Source organism: Eucalyptus grandis, chromosome 10 (assembly GCF_016545825.1).
Source record: "Eucalyptus grandis isolate ANBG69807.140 chromosome 10, ASM1654582v1, whole genome shotgun sequence".
Lineage (NCBI taxonomy): Eukaryota > Viridiplantae > Streptophyta > Magnoliopsida > Myrtales > Myrtaceae > Eucalyptus > Eucalyptus grandis.
Genome location: NC_052621.1, coordinates 28927384 through 28948939, shown reverse-complemented (window position 1 = coordinate 28948939; position 21556 = coordinate 28927384). Strand labels below are relative to the sequence as shown.

Genomic DNA, 21556 nt, shown 5'->3' with positions numbered 1-21556 from the left:
TCTAAAGGGTTGATTGATGCAAAAAAAATCCATTAACAAAGATACCTGGAAGAAGTTATAAAAGGAAACAATGTCTATAGCTCATCAAAAGAAACGATTAACCTATTTAATTTTAGCAACAACAAAAAAAGTGATTTTTTAAAATACTTTTTATTGATCAATCATTTTTTGCATAAACAAACCATCTAAAATACTTAATAAATATCAATTTTTTTTATTTGATTCATCGAGGCATTTTCCCTTTTTACTTAATAGTGTTCTTCCCTTAAATTATCTTATTTGTTCTATTAATATTTTCATTAATTTTCACATTTATTACTTTTTAATATAATATCAACATGTAATTTCTTTGATAGTAATATTTCAGTTAATATATTTTGCTACATTTTCGTTATTATACATTTTTTTTTTATAGAAATCAAAGCTAAACAAGAAAAATCTATCAAAATTGAGGTGAAAATATATTTTCAACCCCTTCAAAGCCACATGCATTACACATGCTTATAAACTTGAACGGATGAAAAACATTTAAATATTAATTTTTATCGATAATTAAAATATTTGTCATTAATTAATTATTTCAAACAATATAAGAGATTATTTTTTAAAATGTATTTTTTAAATCATTCATCTTTTACCAAAAACAAACGGACCAATGGTGCAATGATTTAAAGTGTAATGCAAACTTGTACTACTTCGAGAGGTCGGTGGGATTATATATATTATTTTCTAAAATAATAGATAAATGAAAAACATAGGCCACCATCACTAATCACAAGAGGAGAATAAAAAAGTGCAAAAGCCGTAAAAAAATCATAAATTGTATCCGCCATGTAAACTTTTTATCTAGCAACACCAAAAATTTTAAATTTATACATTTATGACACATTCACCTATTGTAAAAAAATCTACGTACATCGGCTCTCACGTCACTTAAATGAACTAAAAGCAATATTGTAAGGAATGTCGGTGGAGAGTAAATGTATCAATTTTTATGTTTTAAGAAAATGTTTAGGATAAATGTGCAAAGTGATTTTGAGATTTTTATTTTTATTTTTATTTTTGTGGCTTTTTCTCGAATATAAAAACGACCGCTTTCTGTGTTGGCGGTAATCCGTGAACTCCGGGGTCACAAAAATCGGGGGGAGAGAGAGAGAGAGAGAAGTGAGTCGGCCTCGTCCGAGTCCAGTCTCCCATCACCGACTCGTCCCGAGATCCGAATTCAGTCCTTGCATGCGATGCGACCTCCCCGTCCCGGCGCCGATTCGTCTCCCTTCCCGAAGCTCGAAAGCACGGAGGTCCCCGGCGGCGAGCCGGCGAGGTACGTCTCGGCGCCGGCGAATCGCGCCTCTCTCTCTCTCCTCGGTCCGTCCTTTCCCCTTCGCTTTCCGCACCGCCTTTTGAGATTTCTCCTGGCGCGGCCGCGCGTGATTCGCGCGGGCTCGCCTTTTCGTTTCGATCCGGATCGGTTTGAATCGAGCGCGAAAAGAGAAGGACAAAAACGGTAGCTTGCGGTGAGTGCGGAATGCTGATGAGAAGGCATCTTAAAAGCGAATCTTTTTGTCCGTTCGTTGTCTGCGCGCGCTTTTTCTGGGCGGCGACAGTTACCATCCGTGCAATGACGGGACGTTGGTAGGTTATGGCGAGGTTTCCTTTTCTGTTCTGCCGATTGCGGTGATCCTTTAGGTTTTTTTCTTGCGGATGAAGTTAGCTAATCTGATCTGTGGGGATTGGCTGTGTCTCGTAAGGTGCAGCGGTGCGCCTCTAGATTTCTCTGTCGCGGCCGAGTCTGATTCGTGCGGGCTCGCCTTTCGTTTTGATCCTGAATCGGTTTGAATCGAGGGCGAAAAGAGAAGGAAACACGGTAACTCGCGTCGAGTTTAGAATGCTGGAGAAAGAGCATCTGACTAGTGAATCTTTTGTCCGTATGTTTTTCTTTTTTTTGGCGACAGGTACCGTCCATGCAGTGAAAGAACCTGTTAGTGTCTAAGCCAAAGTAGATTATGGCGAGGTTTCATTTTCGTTCTGCTGATTGCGGTGATCAATTAGGTTTTTCTTGCTGATGAAGTTAGCTAATCTGATCTGTGGGGATTGGTTGTGTCTTTAATGTGCAGTGGTGCTCCCTCATTGCGTTTGAAGTTCTTATGATGGCTTCAATTGATCCGGAGGAGGGGAATAAGGAGGGGCCAGATTTTTTCAGTTTTTATGCTCGCGGAGTAGCTGAGTTGCTTGGAGGGGAGGATGATTTCCCGCCTTTCGCTGAGGATGACTCCCCGTCATCTCCAGGGAAACCGGGAGAAGCCGCAGACAAGGGTGCGGATGCCTCTGGTTATGATGGGAAAAGGGGTGGCGGTTGCTCTACTTCCGGTGTGTTGTTTGCTGATGCGATAGCTCCTGGTTTTTCAGATACAAGGAGAGAGCGACTGAAGTCGTTTCTTAGGCTGGCCACGTTCAACCTCTCTCGTGAAGTCGACAAGGTATATCTGGTTTCCTTTTCTGTCGCCTGAGAATTCGAGTGAGTAACACAACAAAAGTCAGCTTTTGGTTCTTCCTTCACTGTGCGTATGTGGGTATGTGGGGCAGTTCATGGTGTTGATCATGCCAGCATAGATGTGCTGTTGGATAGCCTGGATAATGTAGTTAATCTGATACTCTTTGAAGCTTAGTAATGAGGCTCTGGTGTTTGCAATGGAAGCATGTTGCTTATGGCTTTTAGCAGCAGTCATTGTTCTGCCTAATCTGTTATTTCTTGAATATGGTGTGCTCAATGGAAAGAGTAGGATGAGCCAGTGATGCTATTTGGTTAACCAGTAATATTTAGCGAGTCCATGACCAAGGTGACATCTCCAAATTTGTGTATGGACAGACAAACTCGAGATCCTAATTTCAATGATTTAGATTATATGTTTCCACCTCCACTTTTGAATGTCCTTATGCTTTCCGTCTATAGTAGCACTTCTTTCTCCCCCCTTTCCTCTTTCCATTCATGGCTTGCAGTGTAGGAAGGCATGTAAGTCGATTCCAGTGCTCAGCTGGAAGGGAGGAACTCGTGTTAAGCGAGAAAGAGTTCTAAATACTGCATCTCAACGAGAAGTTTGATTGCCTTTGGCCAGTCAATCTGCTGAAGTATCTGCTGAGTTAATAACATGGTGGACCCTGTTGGCGAAAACTTTAACAAAATTTCTAAGACACCTATGTTTTAAAATTATTCATTCAACTTAACCAAAAAAAAAAATTATTCATTCAAAGCAAGGATCCTCAAGGTTTCATGGCTCCCTGCCCCTACCTTCATTACCGGACATAATGCATTTATATGCTCTTCTGTGTGTGGGAGATGTTCTTCTCTTGCTCCTTGTTTCTTTGCATAAAGAATGAGTCTTTCAACTAGCTGGATTAAGTGCCGTGTAGTGTTGAGTTAGATGAATCGCTCATCATAGCCCTAATTTGGACTTGGAAAATTCTTTGCTTATTGATTCAGATGCAAGAGCCAGTGTTGAAGCTGCATCAGTTAGAAACACACTTGAGAAGCAGAAGGCAACAACCCACTTGCTCGGCTACCTCATCTGATGGTGATGTAGTGGAACGTCCCCATAAAAAGATAAATATATTTTCTTCCTCTTCCTCAGTGAGCATTTCTGAACACGAGAGTCGTGATCGACTTCAACCAAGTGAAAATGTACTTATTCTTCTGGTTTCTTCTTTTCTTCTCTTGCTTTCATATCCAAAATAAGAAAATCTAACCAATTCTCTTATGTGGACTTTGTTCCGACACAGGGTTCTGCTGGTAAAAACAACGAATCTAAATTTTCTCAAATGGATTTGGTAGAAAAGGATAAAGTTTGTGCTATTGAGACAAGGTCTGCTCCATGCGAAAGGCCACAAATGTCCAAGGTCCAGTTACTTTCTATCTTGCAATTTTTCTCAGTAAGAATTTTTTTTTACATTTTATGAATCTTCTCATGTTTCCTCTTTTTCAGTCTCTGCACAACAATTATAGATCTAAAAGTGAAGGGGCAACAGCACCTCTTTTGGGTTCAAATGGGGCAGCCATTAAAGATGACGAAGATGTAAGGAATTCTTTCCTTAATTTTATCATATTATGTCAATAACAATCTCATGTTGATCATATGCACGCATCCGTCCATGGAAATGGAGAATAGCTTCCCTTTCCTGCAAAAAAAACTCCTCCCTCCTCCTCCTCCTTCTCCTCCTCTCCTTGTTAGGAAATTCATTGTTGTTAAGGAGAATTTAGTTTTATACTCATTAAAGAAAGAATATCTACAGTAAAAAGGTGACATGATGTCTGGCACGCTAAGAAGTCTCTTATAATATGCCTGCTTGTTTATGAGGAATTTATTAAAGACTTCATTAAGCTAATACTTCCTTCAGGTCAATGCTGATATGCAATTTTTGCTGGGAAGTGACCATTCACGTCTTGACCAGATTCTGAAGAAATACTCTGATGAACACTCTAGTGAAGTAATCTTCTGAAACTCATTTTCTCTCTAGCGTGAATTCTCTGTATCTACAAATTGTTGTCAAGGACCGTCAATTTTACATCGTCAGCTTGATGCTGGCTCTTTTTCTGGCATGCATGGTGACATAACAGGTTTACTCTTTTGGTGAATGTTCATAGCTGGAGCATATGGGAAAGCAGCTCGAAGATCTTCTTAATGCTGTTATGTCCAAGTTCAGGCAAGTGCAATTATATTTGCATGGACTTAATTGGTAGATTTGGAACTGTGATTGCTTTAAGATATGTTTTGTTAAGTTTTCGAAATATTATGCACCAAGAACTAGCCTGAAGGAGTAGGTGGGCCTAAGGTAGACCTGCCAGACATTCACAAGAGTCCTCTTTGTAATTAAGTTTCACACTTCCTGAGCAGACTGTCTCTCACTTTCACCTTGTGAAATTTAGATGGTCATTGACTTCTTCCTCCCCTCCACCTTTGTTCTCTTTTGTTTTTCATCCTTAAGTTTGGGATAGGCCCTAGGAGGTGCTCATGACAGCACATGAATAAGAAAAGTAAAACGGAGGATGAGGGTAATCTTTGTTTGATAGTATCTGTTTGTCCTAAATGTGTGGTATCAATACCGATACCTGTGATGGTGGTGAACTTTGATATTTTGAAACTGGAAAGTGGCTGAATGATTTTTATACTTGCTTTGGTTGCTTATTGGAAGTTTTTTAAGATGGCCTCTAACGGGGATACTGGAAATGCCATTTTCAGGCCAATGACCCGTAGAGAAAAGATACAGCTTCAGAAACTAATTCAGAACCTACCGCGAGACAATCTTGTACGAGTGGTGGGAATTCTCGGACGTAGCGATAGTTCAAAAACCAATCTCTGTGATGATATCACCATCGACCTAGAAAAGGAGGTAAGACCGGTCTTGCGACATAAGTACGTGCAAGAATTGATATAGGCCTTGCCATAATAATACGAAAATGCTCCATTTTCAGGACAACGGAACACTCTGGAGATTATACTACTACGTTCGAGCGGTGGAAAAGGCGAGAAAACTTTCAGCCATTCAAGATGCGCGAATCGACTCGAATGCGAAGGTCTGAGACACCTGCTCTTCCTCGAGTCGGTCCTTCATCCAAAGATGCCACTCATTGCACGTAGTTACAGAGGAAAAAGAGGCTCCTGTGAATAATATTTTTGCCTAGTTGGTTTCTTTTCCTGTTTTTCTGCTTTTACTTGGGATAGAGATAGATGCACGACCGTTGTGCGATTGAAACGCTAGGGGCCCAATTAGTGTTAGTCCGTTTCGGGATGGGAGCTTCCCATGGAAGCCTCTCCTGGTGTAAAAAAAGCTTTCTTCACGTCGGTGAATGGGTTGGGTCGATGGCGATCCCCCTCTGCACAGTATTAGAGCCACCAATTGCAGAGTCTGATATAGACTTTTTGACGCGGAATTACGAATTACTACTGGGACAATACTTTCAATCTTTCGAGTTTGATTCAAAGGGATTACTGTAATTATATCAGGTCATACGTGCATGATGCAGCAGGAAGCGCAATGTCTCTGAGCATAGTTTTGAAGACTTTATCTTGAGATTAGTAATGCTAGTAAACCGAGCTGTATAAATAAATTGATGTTTCAAATGTTGTGATTCCTCCGACCAAAAAAAGAAAATTACTGTGATTCCGATTTGATGGTGGGGCGCTAGATACTTTTATCATCCGGAGCATCGGCGATGCAAAGTCTGTAATGAGAAATCTGGGTAGGATGGGTCCAAATTATGCTCGTTTTTATGTATTGAATGATGAAGCTTTCTGTTCCTTTGAAGACCTGCAATACAAAGTGACCTGATGTGGTTAAGAGAATTTAGGGGTGAACATAGTTTGTGTGGGCGGTTTTCACCTTGAAACCAAGAACCGTCTACCAAGCACTGCTTCTGAAAAATGGTACCGGAAATTGTCTGAGGAATTGGGCAGATCTATGAAACTGGTCCCACAAAGCTTTACACAAGCACTGCTTCTGAAAAATGGTATCGGAAATTGTCTGAGGAATCGGGCAGATTTATGAAACTGGTCCCACAAAGCTTTACACAATCGTACCAAATTTGTACGATGAGGATTTCTCATTAGTAACTAATTTAAGACACATCAAACATCCATTAGCCTTGTGGCCCAGCAAGTTGTGGTTCCATTAAACCTCAAGCATTTTATCAGTATACAATTTCGAAGGCAAGAGGAAAAAGTCCAAGAAGAAATATCACTTCTACCACGCACGCACTGATATGGTTGGATCTAAAAATAGAAACATATCAGATGATGTTATACTGCATGAGTGTGTCAAGTAGAGCTAGGATGCCGCCTGGAATCACTAGAAACCGCCTACCACTGTTGCTTTGGTGTTAGAATGAGTCGGCAGCCTTCTTCTTCACCCCTAGGTCAAGGCAAGGTTGAGCCTCACCAGTGGCCTAGCAAGGCTGAGGTTCACGGTGGCTAGGCGAGAAAACCTCGTCAGGAGAAAATGAAAAGGAAAAAAGAAAGGAAAAGAAAAATATAATGAAAGTATTAAAAATTAAAAGAAACAAAAAAAATTAAGAATCCTACAAATCGCAATTTTATTCCAAGAATAAAATTTTTGAACAGTTAGTAAATATTTTCAAAAACTCAAAAATTATTTCCAGAAACAAAATGATTACTAAATGTACCTTAAACAGGCTGTGAGAGCTTCTCTAGTAAAGGAAAAGAATATTTTAAAAAAAATTACATGTATATATATATATATATACACAAACCAAGTAGGCGGTTGTACATTTGGAATGGGAATTAGACCTACACCCAACGGTTGCAATAAATTGAAACAGGACTGGTCCCAGTTGGAACCGCCGGTTCAGTCCGGTTCCGGGCGGTTCCTGATTTTAGAACTTGAGTTGAGACCACGAAGAATATAATAATAAAATTATAATGAAAACAGAACAAAGACGTCTGGGTGGTGTAGTCGGTTATCACGCTAGTCTCACACACTAGAGGTCCCCGGTTCGAACCCGGGCTCAGACACTCTCTTCCTCTTATTTTTCCCTTTTGCTTTTTTTTTAGACATATTTTAAAAAAATAAAAATGAAATTTGCTCCACCCGAAACGCTGCGTTTCGTGTCGTTCAGGTCACCTTCCCTTCCCCATATATCTCTCTCTCGTTTTCTCTCTCTCTGATCGACTCGGTTTGGGCATCGAGCTTTGCTGCTTTCGCTGCCGATTCCGCCCTCCAGAGCCTCTCTCTCGCCATTGCCTTCGCATTCACTGCAGCGATCTGTACTCTCTTCGGGTAATGATGTTCAACTTCCTCATTCCTTCTCTCTCTACATACATAGACGCGTTCGCGGTAAGATCGTTGATCTTCTAATGGGGGTGGGTGGGGGGGGAGGTGGAAAATTTCACCGTTTCGCAGTCGATGGCTAGAATGGGTCGGTTTCTTCTCGCTTTCGAACGATTTGGGTGTTCGAAAAATGTGAAATTGATTAGTAGAGTGGACTGCGAGAGCGTGCGCTGTGCTGGGTGGAGGCGGCGAGGCAGCAACTGTATTCATCGTTGGATGTGATTTACAGATGGGCTTAACTTGCACGGGAAAAGGGAGGTTAGGGTTTTGTCGGATTGGGGATTTGTTGGGTGAAAGTCAAGTCATAAAGTCAGGATATATATTGCTTCTAGTTGCTAGGGTCATCGGTCGATGAATTTGGTAGCTAACGGCTCAGGTCCGCGTCAATTTTAGGATGGTCAGTTTCTTCGATCTTTTAAACGATTTTGGGTGTTCGAAGAATGTGAGATTGATCAGTAGAGTGCGCTGTGAGACCGTGAGTAAAGGCTGCAACTGTATTCATCGCTGGATATGATTTGCAGATGGGGTTGAATTCGTATGGGAAAAGGGAGCTTAGGGTTTAGTCGGATTGGGGATTTGCTAGGTTAAAATCAAGTCGTCAAGTCAGGATGTCTATTGCTTGTAGTTGCTAGGATCATCGGTCAATGAATTTGATAGCTAAGTGGCTTGGGTCTGTGTCAGTAGTAGAATGGCCGGTTTTTTCTTTCTTTTGAACGATTTGGGTGTTTGAAAAATGTGAGATTGATAAGTCGAGTGGACTGTGAGAGTGTGAGCTGAGTAGAGGCAATGATTGTAATCATTATCGGATGTGGTTTACAGATGGGATTTAATTCATACAGGAAAAGGGAGCTTAAGGGTTTTGGCGGATTTGGGATTTGTTGGGTGAAGTCAAGTCATCAAGTCAGGATATAAATATTGCTTGTAGTTGCTAGGGTCATCATTCGATGACTTTGGTAGCTAAGTGGCTCGGTTTTTTGTGTCAATCGTAGAATGGAAGGAGCTCGTTAGGGGGAATGGTTGAAAGAATTGTCAATTTCTTGCATGATGTTGTCTCTGAATTTCATATGCTGCATTGTTGTTTCCTATGATCCCTTATCTGTGTGGGATGAAGAGAAACCTTAATAGATGGTTACACTTTGTGTAAAAATTGTTTATCCATTTCGAAATGATCTTAGACTGGAAGCTTATTATAGAAAAATTCCTTGGAGTTTTCTCACCGTATGGCAGTATGGATGATTAAAGGTCTAGTTTCACCGACTAACCATTTTTTTTTTTTTTTTAATTATGGGCATTATCAGATATCTTTGCTGCTGGCGTCTATTTGTAGTAAATACAGTTTGCTAAATATCGTGAGGTTTGAGGCCTCCTCTATAATGGACTTTTGAATATCTATTTGTAGGTTTATTGAAATCGCCAATGTCTAAAGAAATGGTAGATCTTCCTCCCAAGGGTGGATTTAGCTTTGATCTTTGCAGAAGAAATGACATGCTTGCAAAGAAGGGGGCTAAACCACCTTCATTTCGGAAGACAGGAACCACCATTGTTGGTTTAATATTCCAGGTATGACCACTCAATGTCTGACCAAGTGAGAATGTTGTAAGCTTCTAACTATTGGGTCACTAAATATCTAGCTGGAACATTGGTCCACTATATAGCTTGCTTGTTCCATCTTATTGTCTGTTGCCATTGTTGTTAGCCAAACCTTGAGAATTGGTATTGTCGGTGAACTTAATGTGCATGTGGCGTGTGTGCCTTCTGGGAACATGCACTACGGGTTTGTCTGATGGGGGTTTTGTTCATTTGATAGAAGTATTTTTGATGGGATAATGCTGTCAGCTAAAGCTATCAAGTTTCTTGTAGGACGGTGTAATTCTTGGAGCAGATACAAGAGCAACTGAAGGACCCATTGTTTGTGATAAGAATTGTGAGAAAATTCATTATATGGCTCCAAATATTTATTGCTGTGGGGCGGGGACAGCCGCCGACACGGAGGCTGTAACGGGTATGTATATAGACTAAACTTTAAATCTGAAGTACTTTTCATCTTTTCAGGTTCTCTTTCCTATTCCTTCTGTTGTGGACTTTTCATCTTCTTAGCTAATGCATGGGTATTTGATGTCTGATTCTTTCCAGATATGGTAAGTTCACAGTTGCAGTTACACCGGTACCATACAGGTCGAGAATCAAGGGTTGTCACAGCTCTGACACTTCTTAAGAGGCATCTTTTCAAGTAATATGATAATTTAAAGTGGCTGTCTCTTCTCTCTTTGGTGTGCATGATACTAATTGGTTTAGTGGTACAAATTTTATTCAGCTACCAGGGCCATGTCCAAGCTGCTTTGGTTCTTGGTGGGGTTGATTTTACTGGACCTCATCTTCATACAGTGAGTTTTTTGGAGAAACCTGCTACAATGAAATTGTTCTATCCCTTTATAGTGGTTTGATTGTGAATGGTTTTAATTGTTTATCTCCAGATATATCCCCATGGATCAACTGACACATTGCCATTTGCTACCATGGGTTCTGGTTCCCTCGCTGCAATGTCTGTTTTTGAGTCAAAGTTTAGAGAAGGCCTGACAGTAAGTTCGCTTGTCATTATATCTTTCCTTCAAGATATTATTGCGCTGTCGTCTTATTCTCTAATATAGAATTATTGTTTTTGTATACGTAAATCATATAATTGTAGTGGCCTTATTGGCAAAAGTGGTGTTATCGGTTTTCTATATATTTTTACATTGGCTTGAATAGCTAGTTTTTAGGGGGGAAAGGCGTGAGTGTTAAGCGATAGCTATGTTCGCTGGCTGACTAGTTTCCTGTGATAAATGAGATCTGGAACTTCTTGCTTGTTAATATATATGCATGATGTACTTTAGGAGCACAAAGCGTAGCACAAGCGAAGGCCTTCTCTGAACTTAGTGAAGGCCTTCTCTGAACTTTGACTCAAAAACAGAGAGGGAACCAGAACCCATGGTAGCAAATGGCAATATGTCAGTTGATCCATGGGGATATATCTGGAGATAAACAATTAAAACCATTCACAATCAAACCACTATAAAGGGATAGAACAATTTCATTGTAGCAGGTTTCCTCCAAAAAACTCACTGTATGAAGATGAGGTCCAGTAAAATCAACCCCACCAAGAACCAAAGCAGCTTGGACATGGCCCTGGTAGCTGAATAAAATTTGTACCACTAAACCAATTAGTATCATGCACACCAAAGAGAGAAGAGACAGCCACTTTAAATTATCATATTACTTAAGCTTCTTTTGGTGGGGGGAAGTGTTATGGAATACCGTATTGGAGTTAACGGAGTTACAGATTTAACGTTCCAGTCTTGGTAGCCCTCTTGTCATCATTATATCTACTTCTCTTGATTGTTCTCCATTAGTTGTTTGATGTGATTACTTGCGCATCCATGTTCTACGTGTGAGGTCCAACTTACACACTAGGGAGTTTAAAAGTATATGCTTCATATACATAATAGATAAATTTCTTGACAGTTTAATCTTTCATAGAAAACAGTTGTCTAGCGTTGCTCACTTCGTGTCCACCATATTTAGATTGTATTCACCTGAAGTGGATCAGGAATTATAATGTTTTTTCCCCTTGTGCGGGGCACATCATTCGAAAGCTTGACTTGCAATAATTTAAGGTCTAGATAATTTGATGTGTTTCTTGAGCAAGCCTTTTTGAAAAGCGAAAGTTAGATCTTGGATTTTGTGTAACTTTTGTTGAGATGTTTATATGCTTGGATTTTGAACTTCTTGTGAGTGATGTTATATTTTACTGCAGAGAGATGAAGGAATTCAACTGGTAGCTGAAGCTATATGTTCTGGTATATTTAACGACTTGGGAAGTGGAAGCAATGTGGATATTTGTGTGATAACAAAGGTTTGTTTTAACTGACCAATCATTATTTATCACTCTGAACTTTGGTTTGCCCTTCCATATTGACCGACTAATCTCCTCTTTTGGCATGGTGCAGGGGCACAAAGAGTACCTCAGGAACCACCTGTTGCCAAATCCTCGGACATATGTTAGTGAAAAGGGATATCCTTTTCCTAAAAAGACTGGTCAGTGATTTTTTTATCGCTCACTTTGTTCATTGTTCTATTAAGCTTATGTTGAAGTGGTTCTACAATTTAAACAGCTTTTTCAGAGGATAATTATGTCTTTCCAGCTTGAATTCATCTCTCAAGTTTTTTTAAGCCAACTAAAAGCTTTGACCCCTGCACTTTTGGTCCATTGTCAGGGTAGAATGGAGTCTAGGTTCAAACAAACAATCCAATTGCCTGACCCAACCGACCTTCTTGTTATTCACATTAAGAACATATAAAACTCAAAAGAAAAAAAAAAGGAAGAAGAAGAAGCCCTGTTCTCAATCTGTCTTTCTTCACATATTAGGTGCATAGTGTAACCAATGTTGCATTGTCTGATTTTGTTGGCGATTTATTTTTACAGAAGTTCTCTTGACGAAGATCACTCCACTGAAGCAGAAGGTGGAAATAATAGAAGCAGGAGATGCTATGGAAGAGTAGAGTTGTCTGAAGGGAAGGCAAGGCCATCTGGCTTAGTTTCTGCAACAAACATTATGCATTTTCTCTTTTGAGGTTGGTATGCTACTTTAGCTGGGATTTCATAGCATGAAATTCATGGATGTTTGATGAGAAAGTAACCAGAAACCTACTTGGCTCCAATTGCTTTACTTGTGTTTTCGCATGAAATAGTACTTTACTAGTATTATCATCATCGTTATTGTCTTTCTTAGAATACTTGACGAGTTTAGTTGGTGGAAGGCGAGGAGGGAATCGCATGAATATTGAGTTTCAACGCCTCTTTGCTACTGGACATATAAAGGCTTTCGCAACGCTCATGCATTTGCTGGATTTGAAAATCTTTACCTCTTTGCTACTGGACATAAAGGCTTCGCAACGCACACGCATTTACTTTGGGCGTGCTTGCTGGATTCGGAAATCTTTGCATGTCTTTTTCAAAGCTTTATGGCAAAATCTCTATGCATTGCACTTTAAGGCTTCGTTACCTCCGTTTGGTATTTGTATTTCCTGGAATAGAAAAATGGATGATGAATAGATTTGAATAAAAAATAAGTAAAAAAATATAATTTTTTTTGTTCTTGAAAATAATTTTTAAAAATAAGTTATCTGTCACCGATCACCACCCATACCGTCCACCACTGAACATCACCTGTCACCATATCGCCGTCGACTGACAGTCGATCGGTAAATGGCTGCAAGCGGTAGCGTCAATGGTCATTAGCAGCAATTGGCGACAAGTGGCGGTTGGTGGTTGACAATCAACAGTCGTGACAGCAATAAAGAAGAATAAGGAAAAAAATTAAAAAATTCTACATTACAAATTTTTTTTATAAATCATACCAAACTTGTTTTTTTATTGAAAAATTACTCTAGAGAATAAAAATAGAAAAAAATTACATATAAAAAGAAATTATCTTCCAAAATAGAAACATTACTAAACAAATTCTAAATCAAGAAGATTAGAATGCTATAGTATGAGCACATGCGCTTCTTACATGTTAGTGTCACGGGTTGATCCTTGCTCGTGCGATTAGGAATTTTTAAGAATTTCTCTCTTGTCATCTTTCTCACACTCAATATCATAATTTTAGAAATCACACTCAAGGAAGCATTGAATTGTATTGATTTGTGAATGAAATGAGTACAATGAGGAGAGGAGGCCCTATTTATACAAAGACGAGGCAAATCGTATCCGTAAATCTCTCCTCGATCTAACGGTGAAGATTGTATCTCCCAAACTACTTGCATTTATTACATACAAATACAATTACCACATCATCCGCCCTAGAAGTATTCTAGAAGACTCGAGAAAATCCTAGATCTTGAAAATACAAGCCACTCCCAAGAGTATTCTTGAAAATTCGAGAAAACCTTAGATCTTGAAGATACAAGCCAAGGGTCGCTTGATCCACATATGTCACGACCATCCATTAGAACCCTCTTGGATCGGCTTTCTTTGGGCCCGTGACACTTGCACCCTGAGAACTTGAACTTATAGCATTGTTAACTTAATGCAAACCTAAGGGGTTATTTCATTCTTCCTCTTTGGATGGGCTTGCTGGTGTCGGCGGTGACAACTGCTGATACATATGAATGGTGGTTTTAAGAGAGTAACACTTGCATGAATTGGGTGCACATGAGCCCACATCATCCAACAGCTCTCATGCACTGGGCTTGCGCGTCAGCTAAATTTTCATTTGAAGAAGCTGATTCTTTGAATAGCCCACATGAATTTTATAGACCTTCTTTTGAAACATTAAACTGCCAAAAAATCCTTGAGACCTACCCGAACATTTCCAGTGGTACGCAAGATTCCAGAACGCCGAACATAACTCCTCACTAGTATCATTTCGAAAGATCAAAATCTGAAAAAAAGACTCGGTGGCACCACATACAATGTCACGTAAAAACGGGCTTTAATTAGTGGATCTCGCACTGGCAAATGCAACTTGAACCCAACAGATTCCAGGACAGCCTATAGCTTTAATGCATCCAATCTCAACAAAGAGTGGAGATATCCTTCGCTGCATAGATCTTTGGATTCTTCTTCTAGCTAGTAATCAGAAGCGACCGTGAGAGGTTCCAGCAAATGGATCAAGGTCGTGCAGGTCTGGGCCCAGATCCAAATCTTAGGCGAAGATCGTCATAAACCTTGGAGACCGCAAAGAGACGAGGATCATCTTCCGGAATCTCGCGATCCTAAGAGCGCCAAAGTCAAAACCAGGTGTCATTGCTGAAGGCCTACTAGTAAAATACAAGGCATTTCTTCAAAGAAACATGAAAGGCGATGAAAATCCTTTGCAAGCACCAAGTAAATGAAGGAACTGTGAAATGACAATTAAAAAGTCTCCATATGATCAATGGCTTAAACAGACTAAGCATTCTGCAGATTGATTTCTAGTCTAAGCACATAACCCAGTATGCTTCTATCTTTGATATCGCTAGCAAGATTTTGCTGTGGCAGGATTAGGTACACATATTCTGCTGAATTCTAGTATATTGCATCCAATCTAGGCTAGCTCATCATCAGCTCCAAGTTCATATCCTAAACTCATTTCTCATTAGAACGCTCCCTCCTATAAGGAAATGTTACTAAAACAAGGTAAGGAAAACCTCCTGCTAAAAAGGTAAATGTTCTTTCTCGAGGATCCAGTCAATTTCACAATCTTCTTTGACACTACCACCAGTACTTAAATCCGGCTTACTTTGGCACTATCATAGACATGTAAATCAAACAATAAGCAACAGCTTTCAAGTAAATCTATAATCAGGTGCAATTGAGAGGATCTGTACCAATGACACTTACTACATGCAGCATCTTGTTATATTCTTTAGCAATTTTTTTAATTCCAAAACCAAAGATCTCCTTCAGTTCATTTCGGACATTCTTTTATTTAGCTCTTTGATTGAAAATCTAAAATGCTCAAGTCAAACTCTCCCAAAAGCTCATGTGGTAATAAGAAGTTATGCACTTAAGGATCACAGCATCTTTTAAGGCACAGAACTCACTTTTAAGCCCTTGTAATATGCTTCCACAGCAGGAAATGAAGGAGTAATTTTACGTGTTTGCATCATGTCCCACAAAAAGTTGGCAGTAGTGTAACCACCTTCCTGCAGAAATGTTAAAGACTACCATGATCCTGTTCAACTTAGAAGAAAGAGAGAGAATTTTCTAACTGAATTCCAATAAAGCTGGGCCAAATGAAATAAAAATGGTCTTCCAGTATCCAAGCAACTTAATGGGGAAAGGGAGATCAAATGCTAACCTTTTCTCCAGCAGCAACAAGAAGGAGATCACTTCCCATTTTGGGACTCAGGAAAAAGTTTCTTGAATTCATTTGCACCTACAGAGTAACATTATAAAACATTCAATAAGGACAACGACAATTACCAAACACAAGAACTTAATTAGAAAATATGCCACCTCATCTTACCAGCGTCTCTTGAGCAAGTTGCATCCCCCTTGGTGTATGCCCAGTCATGGCTCCTTCCACTAGTGTCTACAAAATATATAGTCATACTAGACATCTTTTGGAAAGTAAATGACAATCTTAAAGAAAGCAAAAATCCTAAGGAAGATCAGCTAAGAAAATAGATTGTACAGAGTAAAACTAAACTTCAGATTAGCTAACTCAAGTGATGCAATAATGCTAGCATTAGCAGTTAAATAAAGCTTATCAAGCTCACCACATAAAGTTCCACATTAGGAAACTTTCCAGAATTAATATAATCTTCAAATACTTTAAGACCACGATCAATGTCCCCAGAATGAAGGTAACACCTGATAGGATAAATTAACGATGGTGAAATACAATGTTTATGAGTACAAAAGTTGAAATAATTGCTAAAAAGGACAACAAGTGGAGGATGGCTGATGTTTACATGAGAAACAAAGTGTAAATATTGTGAACACATTTGCACCTTTTCTGATGGAAACCATCTTAGAAAAAAATTTATCACCAAAAAAAGATTAGCTCATCAAGCATTCGTGAAGCCAATGTTGATAATCTAGATAGATCTTTAACTAGTCTACAGCTAATATGCATATCTTGCATTCGCGACATATACCATGCCATCCTTTTCTTAAACAATTCCTACCAGAAAAACACAAGGCATTATATAAGACAAAGATAAACTGCGTATATTCATGGTGGCATGCTTTAACACCTCTCTTTTGTGCACGCCTATCTAAGAATCAAATGTGAAGTTGAAGACAGGGTATAAATAAATGATAACTCACATGCACGTTGAACTACTAAATGTAAAATTTAGCCTTGGCTCTAACCCAACAGAAAAATAAAAACTATCATGTGGAAGAGGGTCTATCTCTGTAAAGTTGAGATAAACACCGTGAATGTCCAATGCGGTATAATATAAAACTCGCCAAAACTAGATATTCCAATGCATAAATACCTCATAATTTGCAATGAAGTGAATATATCTGGAGTTTTTCCATCCTTTCGCATCATCTCCAAAAGAGTTTCCATTGCCTATCACAATGAAATTTGAGTAAAATGAAGGAAACAAAAACTGCAACCTAGAAGACAAAACGCTAAAGAGCTAACCTAGACCAAGTTGAAACAAAATTTGATTTTACTGGTCTTAATAAAAAGACACTTAACTCGCCGATAAGACCACAATATGCCTTATATCAAGACTGTCAATTGAAATATTATGATCAGTAGATAAGTGTGAGGTTCTGATAGTAATTTGGAAAGGGTAGATAAGGATTTGGGAACTAAGGAGATTGTCTCTTTTTGCTCTGTGAATATAGGCTCCATGAATTTGCATCAAGTTATGTCAGTGAAGATGTATAGCCTTTGCATTTTCTATTTTCGTCTCTCTTGCGATTCCTAAAATCTTAGTAACGACTTTCATCTCCATTATCCAACTAAACCCACTGAAGAGAGCCCAAAAATGTCACATCAAGAGTCTTATCGTTCAACGAAACAAAGAAGCATAAAAAAAGTGCAGTTCATCAGCCCTTTGCATTTTCTACTTTCGTCAATCTTGCAATTCCTAAAATCTTAGCAACAACTTTCATCTCCATTATCCAACTAAACCCACTGAAAAGAGCCCAAAAATGTTACATCAAGAGTCTTCTCATTCAACAAAACAAAGAAGCATAAAAAGTGCAGTTCATCCACAAGGCAGTCAGCTTCTTTATGATACCTAATCAAATAAACAGAAAAGTCTACCTCCACATTCCGTAGATCCGCAAAGGCATGAAATGCGACATGATAAACTGTCAATTGCCGAATAACAAATCCCCCACGCCTGTGAACATACTCAGCAGTTGGTAAGCTGTATAACTCTTCTTCCGAAACACCAATCATCACATTTTCTGCTACATTATTTGATGCTTCAACTGAAGACCACCCTTTAGATTGCTCAACAAGCTCAATAATCTATTTTGCAGAAAAGTGATGTCAGAAACCTTCAAAAACTAACAGAACGTCCATGAATATGAATGAGAATATTATAAAAAATAATTACTTTGGCAGCTGTGTCCTCCGCCAATGGTGTCTTGTTCTTGTGAGCAGTTATTAGTCCAGCATAACAGAACTTGTTTAAACCAGCTCCTGCTGCAGTCATATCACGAACAATTGCATAACTGCACAAATGGTAATACATTGTTATGTTCTTCATAAAGATAGCTTTACTTGGGAAGAAGTTAAGAGGTAACAGGCTCAAATCATAGAAAACAACTGGCTCAAGGCATCTTTTTTGAATTTGAAAATACTTTTGATCATCAAAATATCTTTTATCTATCCTTGCAGTAGACTATAGAGCAGCCAATTCACTGAGACAATGAGCTTGCCTCGTGTATTAAGCATCACTACGAATTATTTGCCATTAATGTATCAGATTATTGACTAGAATTCTCCATTTGACCCTATGAAGTACATAAGCAGACCACTGGGGCAGTCCACAACCAAACAAGCACAAACTTAAACAGTAAGACATCTTTGCAAGGTACTAAAAGAAAGAAAACGTCTTCTTAGAAAAGAGTTTTTTGTTATACATTTAGTCATTCATCAATTACACAGAAGGGAGAAGTAGAGCAATGATGAATTACTTTTCCAGGAAGAAGATATTAAAAGTAAGTACCATACACTCGATCTAATCTTCCTGCTGCTGCACATGCATTAAGCAGACACACATACGTTTGTCCATTTGGCTTCACTTCATATTTCTTCATTTCTTCCAAAATCTAAACCCAAAAGAACGACATAAAAACAAAGAAACTAATTCAATCATAAGTAAAGGGCCAAGTATCAAAGTCTAATGAGCACCGCCAAATATCCTTAGAAACATAGAAAAATATACCCTAATTGCTTGGTCTGAGTTTCTGCATTTTCCACACGTTGATATTAGAAAGTTGTACAAAGGCACCTACAACATTCAACCATCAAGACAAAGATAAAATGGTTAGATTAATCAACCTAGACTACTAATCTCAAAAATTCCAAATGTGAAAAATGACGTTAAATATTACAGTAAAGGAAGCCTTAACCCTAATTTAGGAGCCAACCTCCCATAAAGGTGATATCAGCAAACTTAACGTGATGTTTTCCCTATATTCAGTGAAGGTGACATTAGCAGACAAAACTGTACATGAGGGTCACACGTATGAAGTAGGATACTTCATGGGACACACCCCCTACGCTTACAGGCCTCCTTTTTCATAGATAGATCTCCTACCTTTGACCTCCCGTTCAGAGACTTGAGGTCTACCACACTTTGTCGAGGTGCACTTCTTGAAACTCAATGATGCTGATCAGTACATAGTTTGATAACAGCAAGTTAGAGGAAACTCCTAAAAGAGGAGTTTCAATGTAATTTTGCTAAAGGGGGTGTATCTACAAAAAGTAGCTCAGTATATGCCACTAAGAAGGTCAAGGCTCAAAAGACATTTGCAAAAACTGGGGTGTGAGCAAAACTCGACTAGATTACAAGCGATTGTACAGTCAATTGATCCCATAAGAAAAGTTCTTCTCTGAACACCAGGACAATTGGAAAAATATCTGTAATAGCTGATATCTAAAACAGCCGAACGGATCTCGCTAATCAAACAATTTGCCAAAATGACATCCAGAAAAATCGACAGAAGCTCTTGAGCAAAACTGAATTAGGGGATCCAATTTCCAACATCAGAGTCTCTACTGATGGATTAACTCCTGAGATTAAATCGAGGTTTCTTTTTTCTCGTGATCCACCTAGGACTAAAGTCTTCTCAACACATTGATTAATTCTTTTGTAATGTCGCCCCCAAGGATTGGAAGGAATCATCACATTCAACAATCCCACTCGCTCTTCCCATTTTTTTAATTTTCTCAGTGGATAGAACAAGAGATTGGTACGGACAAAGATACACTACATGGGCACATAATTGCCATTGACAATCAACTTATACCCATGTCGAACTTACGCGACCCAGAACTGTCTAGTCTAGAATCCATCCCTGCCCATCTCCTATTTGCAAAAGCACTGATCTTCGCCGATTACAAGTTCCAAATCACAATGTAGCGAAACACGAAAGAGAAGAGGAAAAACACAGAAACATACATCGGGGACCAAGCCCATGGTCTTCATTTCGTCTCTGAAGAAGAAAACGTCCTGCAGCCGGGCACCCCTCATGGTCCCCACGATCAGCGAGTGGAACACGTCGCGCGTGGGCTGCACCCCGTCGAGCATCATGTCGTCGTACACGTCCCTCAGCAACCCGTACCTACTCCGGCGACCGCAGATTTCGGAAAACCTCGAAAGAAGAAGGAAGAGAGAGAGAGAGAGAGAGAGAGGCTAAAGAAGGCCGTACCTTCTCTGAGCGGTGAGAGAGCCGAGGACGGTGTTGTACTCGGCGGAGTTCTTGGCGTAGTTCCTCTTCTCGAGCTCCGCCGCCGGAGCGGCGTAGTGGCGCCGCCCCAGCGCGGCGGCGGCGGCGGCGGCGGCGGCGAGAGGCGGAGTCCTCGGCCCTGCATTTGGGGAAGCGAGAAGAAGGGAGCGTCAGTCGAGCGGGAGATCGAGCTGGAAGCGCCGCCACCGCACGTCGTCGTTCGAGGCGAGGAAAAGAGAAATGGAGAGGGGAGAATAGGAATCGACCTGCGAGGGATCGGAGCAGCTTCAGCTTCATCATGGCCTCTCTCTCTCTCGACAATGGCGGACGGGGCGAGGGACTGGTGCGCGTGTAGCTTAAACCCTTCGACCTGGGAGTGATGAAGTGAGAGTGGGCCGGGCCGGGCCGGGCCGAGCAGGGCCTGCACTTCTTGGGCCTGGATCCTTGGCATGTCCCATGGCCTTACATGGTTGTTTTGTTGGGCTGTGATGGTGTGGTTTTGGGCCGGTCAAGCGAGCCCATTGAAGATGTTGACCATCAAGAGCCCGCGGGGCCCTGGGCTATTGCGGCTTCGAATTGAGAGATCCGAGCCGCGAGATGTGTTTAAAGGCCGGACGGGGGTGGCATCGGGTCCAACGGCTCAGATCGCTCGATCCACTTTAGGATAAAATGGAAGCGAGGCCTGCCCCCCCTAAATCATGGCGGAATCCTTTTCATATAGGAGCGAGCGAATGACATAATTTCGGACCAGATGCGGGAATACTAACCCGGAATTATAACACCTTATGCCGATCAACCACGACGCGAGCAATGCAAAAGAGACCGTCGTCCACGCGAACTAATAGCTACATGTTGACAACGTAACCAAGAAAACGAGAACTTAAATTTTGATGTTAAGAGTAATAATGAGATCCTTTGTCTATGCAAAAAGTAATTATAAATCACTGAATCACGTCCCTATCTTATAATCATTGAATCACGTCCCTATCGAAGATATCTTTTTTGGGGGGTTATTAAAGTGCACGTCGGTTATATATTATAGAAAAATTTCACATCAATATTGATGTGATCTTGAAGGCAACTTCAACTAGCGGGCTGACCAAACCATTTGCAAAGTAACTTTGGTTGAACTGAAACACAGAAAAACCTTGCTGACTGATACAACCAAATGGATCAGATCATCCCAAACAAACCCACCAATCACGCGATAAAACCCTAGATTGCCGGCGTTTCCCTCTGTCCAGAGCTATCACAACACGAGGACGAAAGGCAACATCTGACTCTGGCAAAGAAGGATTGAAACACCAAACAAAACGTGCATATCAC

The 21556-nt window shown here is 40.1% G+C and overlaps 3 protein-coding genes and 1 non-coding gene across 4 annotated transcripts; 3 read left to right on the top strand and 1 right to left on the bottom strand.

Moving 5' to 3' along the window:
• Positions 1-1612: 1612 nt before the first annotated feature.
• Positions 1613-6113, top strand: LOC104422658 (hypothetical protein). Its single transcript, XM_018864436.2, has 9 exons — positions 1613-1632; positions 2115-2477; positions 3479-3676; positions 3775-3891; positions 3978-4067; positions 4390-4479; positions 4637-4695; positions 5232-5382; positions 5465-6113. The coding sequence occupies exons 2-9, from the start codon at positions 2145-2147 to the stop codon at positions 5570-5572; spliced, it is 1146 nt and encodes a 381-aa protein (XP_018719981.2). The 5' UTR covers positions 1613-1632; positions 2115-2144; the 3' UTR covers positions 5573-6113.
• A 1333-nt stretch (positions 6114-7446) lies between these two features.
• On the top strand, positions 7447-7520 carry TRNAV-CAC. The gene has a single exon. It is a non-coding gene; the product is annotated as a tRNA-Val (tRNA).
• Positions 7521-7637: 117 nt separating this feature from the next.
• LOC104422657 (proteasome subunit beta type-7-B) lies at positions 7638-12654 on the top strand. Its single transcript, XM_010035045.3, has 9 exons — positions 7638-7785; positions 9236-9396; positions 9697-9838; positions 9970-10066; positions 10151-10220; positions 10311-10415; positions 11630-11728; positions 11823-11910; positions 12299-12654. Exons 2-9 carry the CDS (start codon positions 9253-9255, stop codon positions 12373-12375), a joined length of 822 nt encoding a protein of 273 aa, XP_010033347.2. The 5' UTR covers positions 7638-7785; positions 9236-9252; the 3' UTR covers positions 12376-12654.
• A 1413-nt stretch (positions 12655-14067) lies between these two features.
• LOC104422656 (pentatricopeptide repeat-containing protein At4g35850, mitochondrial) lies at positions 14068-20568 on the bottom strand. Its single transcript, XM_010035044.3, has 13 exons — positions 20497-20568; positions 20213-20369; positions 19963-20125; positions 18724-18789; positions 18510-18607; positions 17890-18007; positions 17592-17801; positions 16807-16883; positions 16081-16174; positions 15828-15893; positions 15660-15737; positions 15403-15504; positions 14068-14592 (listed from the first exon to the last, which is right to left on the bottom strand). The coding sequence occupies exons 1-13, from the start codon at positions 20528-20530 to the stop codon at positions 14488-14490; spliced, it is 1368 nt and encodes a 455-aa protein (XP_010033346.2). The 5' UTR covers positions 20531-20568; the 3' UTR covers positions 14068-14487.
• Between the last annotated feature and the right edge of the window lie 988 nt (positions 20569-21556).

Coding starts and splice junctions, on each gene's coding strand:
- LOC104422658 (XM_018864436.2), top strand. CDS start 2,145: ATGATGGCTTCAATTGATCCGGAGGAGGGGAATAAGGAGGGGCCAGAT. Junction 3,892..3,977: donor AAAGGCCACAAATGTCCAAG/GTCCAGTTACTT, acceptor CCTCTTTTTCAG/TCTCTGCACAACAATTATAG. Junction 4,480..4,636: donor CTGATGAACACTCTAGTGAA/GTAATCTTCTGA, acceptor GAATGTTCATAG/CTGGAGCATATGGGAAAGCA.
- LOC104422657 (XM_010035045.3), top strand. CDS start 9,253: ATGTCTAAAGAAATGGTAGATCTTCCTCCCAAGGGTGGATTTAGCTTT. Junction 9,839..9,969: donor CGACACGGAGGCTGTAACGG/GTATGTATATAG, acceptor GATTCTTTCCAG/ATATGGTAAGTTCACAGTTG. Junction 11,729..11,822: donor ATATTTGTGTGATAACAAAG/GTTTGTTTTAAC, acceptor GGCATGGTGCAG/GGGCACAAAGAGTACCTCAG.
- LOC104422656 (XM_010035044.3), bottom strand. CDS start 20,530: ATGATGAAGCTGAAGCTGCTCCGATCCCTCGCAG. Junction 16,175..16,806: donor ACTTCATTGCAAATTATGAG/GTATTTATGCAT, acceptor TTATCCTATCAG/GTGTTACCTTCATTCTGGGG. Junction 15,894..16,080: donor CTAATGTGGAACTTTATGTG/GTGAGCTTGATA, acceptor TATATTTTGTAG/ACACTAGTGGAAGGAGCCAT.